Raw genomic sequence first — 5327 nt, 5'->3', positions numbered from 1 at the left:
GCATAAGTTTTGATAGAAGCTTCCCTTGTACCTCTGCTGGCAAAGAATCCGCCTGCAATGCAGGAGATTCGAACCAGTTCGATTCCTGGGTTGGGAAGATCCCCTGGAGAAGGGAAAGGCTACCCAAATCCAGTACTGGTGCACTTCCCTTGTGGCTCAACTGGTAAAGAATCAACCTGCAATGCGGGAGACCTGGGTTCGATCCCTGGGTTGGGAAGATCCCCAGGAGAAGGCAAAGGCTATCCACTCCAGTATTCAGGCCTGGAGATTTCCGGGACTGTATAGTCCATCAGGTTGCAAAAAGAGTTGGACACGTCTGAGCAACTTTTAGTTTCAAGTTTTGATAGCTAGAGTTTACCTCATTGTAAAGACCAGTAATTTAGACTTGAAGAACAGCTATTGTTGTCTGTATTCCTATTTATTTTATTGTACAGTCATTTACTTCATACCCTTAGTGGAAAGAGAATATACTGAGAAAATGTTAAACAAGAGTGATGACAAAGATAGTAATGTCCTTCCCAGGGTTACTTGAAAATACAGATTTTCCTTTCGTATGGTTGAGTTGCCCAGTTAGAGTGTGGTTCAGATTTATTGTGTTTCAAATTCTAGTTGAACTCAGTTACAGAGTTCTGAGTAAAGTTTCATGCTTATCTTCTTACCTGCAATCTAGGTCTCTACTTTTCTCTAATTTATGAGATTTTATTTAGGAAAAGGGTTTGTGAACATTTGAAAAATTATACTTTAAGTAACAAGTGTTCACAATAAATTTATTTCCTTGTATATAATATATTTGTCATAAACAGAGTACTATTTTTACTTTAGCTGATTACCCTGCCTGTATGTTGCAGGGAGGAAAGTTAATAGGGAAATGGTTATTGATTAATAGTACCACGTGATATTATTTTTAACAGAAGTGAATTTTGGTGGTGTGGAAACTTATTTTTCAGGTTGAAGCACTCAATAAACTAAAAACTTTAAATAGTTTAATCAAACTGAATGCAATGACGCTAAATAGAGCCAAAGGGAAAGAAGCGATGCACACATGTTTAAAACAGAATGCTTACCGTGAAGCGCTCTCTGACCTGCAGTCACCTCTGAACCCATGTGTTATCCTCTCAGAACTCTAGTAAGTGACCTTCTGTACTGTGCTTGGTGAACTTCCCTTTAGATAGCATTGCAGGAGGGATTTCCGAGTGACTGCTTAGGGGAGCAGTGAAGACAGCTGTTGGTAATTGGAATAAAATTAAAGAAGGAAACTCTTAATGTTCTCTAAAGTTATTCTCATGTTAATAGGATGTTTGCCTTCTAGCTAAATTTACCAGTGGGCTTAGTGGTAATTAATTTCCTTTCAGTTGTATGTAATTAAATTTGTTTTCTATATTACTGCTTTCTTAGAGTTGAAAGTCTTATGTAAGCAAAATGTTGGCAGCCATCATAGATTATTTACTAATTAAACTTTCCTTCAAAATGAAATTTTTGAATGAATTTAGAAAATGATTTCTTATTTTACTTTTCCTGCAAAAGTAACAATGGGAAAGTAATAATTATGTTCAGTATATCAGGATTCAAAGTTGATCCCTCTTTAGGAAATCACGAATGAACTCACAATCCAGTGTTATATTCTGATTGTTATTGTCCATGTATGATAACAAAAGTTAAAGAAGAATAAGGAAAGAAAAGGAGGAGCTTTAAATATAGTGGTGAGAAGGGCAAATCTGGATTTTCAGTTCAGCTCATTTGTCATCACTGCATGCTGACCAAGGCTAGTGTCACAGTTGCTTTTCTGCCAAGAGGAAATGTTCTAGTTCTGTCTTCTGTAGACCTGAATGGAACAGGTGAGGGGTTTTCCCAGGCCTACTATATCATGGCAACATTACAGTCTTGCTATATATTTTAACTGAAATGGGCTAATTTTTCCCTTTCTTCCTTTAAGTGTTGAGAAGTGTAAATACATGGATTCCAAAATGAAACCTTTGTGGCTTGTGTACAACAACAAGGTGTTTGGTGAGGATTCAGTTGGAGTGATTTTTAAAAATGGTGATGGTATGTATTGAGTTCTTTACAGTGCCAAATTCCTTAGTAGTTTTCATTTGTTGTCTGTTTGCTTTCTCTGAAAGGTGATGTGAAAATGTAGAACAAACACATGGCAGCCAATCGGTAGCTGTTAATGGTCGTCAAGTTGAACTTGACCTATGATAAACCCCCTTTTTTTCTCCTCTTAGAAGGTGATTTGTATAGCTTACCTACATTCTTTGTTCTAATAAACCTTCCCTTTCCCCTACAAAATACAATGCTGTGTATTCCTTGGTTAAAAGCTTGTAAAGTATAACAGAATATTTTTGATATGTTCATAGCATTGTTTCAGTGATAGCAATTTTGATATTGCTGCCATAGTTTTATATTTTAATTAAAACATTTTACCCATATTTTATAAAAGAAATACCTCTGAAGTAATCACACCAACCAGAAGGTAGTCATGATTGCTACTATTCATCAGTTTTGTGATTGCAGGCAAATCTTGTAAAATTCATTGAGCTTCAGGTTCTTCCTGTTCCTGAAGATTATATCTTCTTTGTGTTGGGTCTGTTAAATGGAATTAAGTGAACCTAAGTGTATGTGCTTACAACTATTTTTAAAAGAAATTTAAAATTCTGGAAAAAACTTAACAGAACAGTTATTTTCCAGTGTTTTTTTCCAGCCAGTTAATTCTGGCTGAATTAGTTAATCTTAAGTTAATGTTATTAAGCATAAAGTATAAAGCACTTATATAAGGGCTTTTCCCCCTTAGATTTATGGCAGGGTATGTTGACACTCCAAATGCTGCGCTTGATGAATTTACTCTGAAAAGAAGCTAGTTTGGACCTTCGGTAAGATTCCTAGTGAATTTCTTTTTATCTCATATTGTATTCCTTCCACAACAAAGTTTCAAAAACTTCTTGTTGATTTCTTCCTGATATTATTATTGGTTGTTGTTCATAATCATATCCATATAATTCTTTATAGTTTACAACAATCCCTCAATACATTATCTTACTGAAACCTCATCAAGTGTAAAACTACACTTGTGACAGCAAGAGTGACATCCCAATCTGGTTTTGGAGGTGGTCTCAGGATAGACGCACTTGTGGTCGCGAGAGTGATAAGCCAGAGAAGGGCCTGCACCTCTTCTTTTTCAGCCTAGTAACCCTGATTCTTCTAACCTTCCTGAAAGGGAAGTCTTTAGATGGACTTTCAGGAATTTTTGCTTGCCACCATTGTGAGGGGTAGACAGTGAGCAGAACAGGTTTATGGTGACAAAGAAAAAGGAAACATAATGGATTTTTAAAGTTCAATTATTATAAATCTTTTAAGATAAAGAGCAGATAATTGCAAACACTGTTGATATATTTAATTATATAAAATATAAGGTTCAAGTGTCAGCAAACCAAAGTCAAGCCTCACCCCAGGTGTTATATTCATAATGAACAGGACAGGGGGATAATAATTCTGAATATTAAAAGAGTCTATAGAAGTAAATACATAGGGAGAAGATGTGAAAATGCTGTTCAAGTTATAAATAAGCTAATAATTATGCAAATACCATTAGTTCTAAGGTAGAAGTTCAAGTTGAAAGAACAATTAGATGCCATTGATTCTTACCAAAAATTATGTTAAATGAAATACAGTCTGGAGCACTGTTGCAGCAACAGAAACACAAATATTGTCATATGCCATTGTAAATTAATATAAACCACTCTGTATCATTTATTTATACTCTATATCCAATATTTCCTTAATTTAATTTAAAGTTAAAAATGTGAAAAGAGATTTATGCACAAAGGTACTAATTCTTGCTTTATTTACAGTAAGAAAAAAAATTGGGCCACCCTTTTCAACGTTTGCTCAATAGTATAATGGTTTAAAAAATGATGAGCTTTCACATATGACAAAACATCTCAGGCATTTAAAAGTATTGTTTATAGAGAATTGCTATCAGTTGGAGAAAGTACTATCTTCAAACATCAAGTGAAACAAGTGAGATGCAAAAAATATTTTAATAGAATGATTTCAACCATTTGAAAAACTTCCTGAAAAATGACACACATTTTAAAATGTTTACAGAAACTAAAATGGTATAATAGACATTACTTATGGGTGGTGGAATTAAAGATGATACAATCCCCTCTGCCCTTGGTACACCTGGTTCTCTAGTTTTCTACAGTGTACTCCTTTTAAGGAGAGAAAAACATTAAACATATTTCATGATATAATATAGGGCCATACAGTTAAAAAGATTTTTCCATGCTAGTTATTAATAACTTCATCTTTTACTTAATTCTTCATTTTTTTAAACTGTAAAATATTTTAAACATGAAATATCGATGATAATTGACAATATTTTTGTGCTCTTAAACCCAGATTTGTGTAGCTATTTAATAGTTTAATGACAGATGTTAACATGTTTTCATATTTACTTTTTTAAAAGACAAATTAAATATGCAGATAAAATTGATGCATTCTTATGATCTTCTCCTTCTCACAAATCAGGATTTACCATTATTCTAAACTGTAATACATGTATGTTTGTGCTTTAACTATATATTATATATCCATTGAATGTTTTGAACTTCCAATAAATAACTATTGTATCACATGTAATCTTTTGCAGTTTACTTTTATTACATGTTTTGAGATTTACCAAGATTAATATGTGAAGTTCTAATTTGTTATTTTCACTTCTGTATTAATGTTTTGAGTAAATGCAAAAATTTATCCATTCCCCTATTAGTAGCTATTTGTGTTCATTTGAACCTAAAGTTTGTACACTTCTCTTTACTTACATTTGGAAGAGTTCTTTAGTTTATATAGCCAGAAGTGGAATTGCTGGGTCATAAATCATGTATATCTTCAGCCTTACCACTGTTGCCACGTGGCTTCCAAAATGTTTATACCAGTGTTATGTTTCTCCCCAGAAATATCTCCTTGCCAACCAGACTTGTTAGTTTTTTGCAAATCTAGTGGATATCACATGGTGTCTCATAGAGTTTTAATTGGCATTTCTTTGGTTGAATAATTTTTCGGTGTTTATAATTAGTGTGTTTTCTCTCTGTTGTGAATTACCTAGGTTACTTTAAGGTTTATGCTTTTTGTATTATTTTTAAAAAATCCTTCACTGTATAGTTATCTTAAAGATGTTGTCTTCTATTTTCTGAATTTTAAACTTGACTTATTTTTTATCTCTGCAAAAGTTTAGTCCTAGTATTGACTTTTTTGGGACTTAGGTTTTTTTGACTATTCTTCTTGAGTCCCTTTTGAGGCTAAAAGTTGTCTATTTCTTCATTGTTTTT

At 33.3% G+C, this 5327-nt stretch overlaps 1 protein-coding gene across 1 annotated transcript; it reads left to right on the top strand.

Annotated features, from left to right (window-relative positions):
* Positions 1-750: 750 nt before the first annotated feature.
* On the top strand, positions 751-3516 carry LOC110122811 (phosphatidylinositol 4,5-bisphosphate 3-kinase catalytic subunit beta isoform-like). Its single transcript, XM_070464739.1, has 3 exons — positions 751-1126; positions 1934-2043; positions 2789-3516. Exons 1-3 carry the CDS (start codon positions 1002-1004, stop codon positions 2842-2844), a joined length of 291 nt encoding a protein of 96 aa, XP_070320840.1. The 5' UTR covers positions 751-1001; the 3' UTR covers positions 2845-3516.
* Positions 3517-5327: the final 1811 nt, after the last annotated feature.

The sequence above is a fragment of the Odocoileus virginianus genome, unplaced genomic scaffold, assembly GCF_023699985.2.
Source record: "Odocoileus virginianus isolate 20LAN1187 ecotype Illinois unplaced genomic scaffold, Ovbor_1.2 Unplaced_Contig_206, whole genome shotgun sequence".
NCBI lineage: Eukaryota > Metazoa > Chordata > Mammalia > Artiodactyla > Cervidae > Odocoileus > Odocoileus virginianus.
This window is presented reverse-complemented; position numbering and strand designations above follow the sequence as displayed.

Bases quoted from the DNA above. Each gene is read 5' to 3' on its own strand.
- LOC110122811 (XM_070464739.1), top strand. From the start codon at position 1,002: ATGACGCTAAATAGAGCCAAAGGGAAAGAAGCGATGCACACATGTTTA. The intron at 1,127-1,933 runs GTAAGTGACCTT...TCTTCCTTTAAG, and splicing joins GTTATCCTCTCAGAACTCTA to TGTTGAGAAGTGTAAATACA. The intron at 2,044-2,788 runs GTATGTATTGAG...TTTCCCCCTTAG, and splicing joins GATTTTTAAAAATGGTGATG to ATTTATGGCAGGGTATGTTG.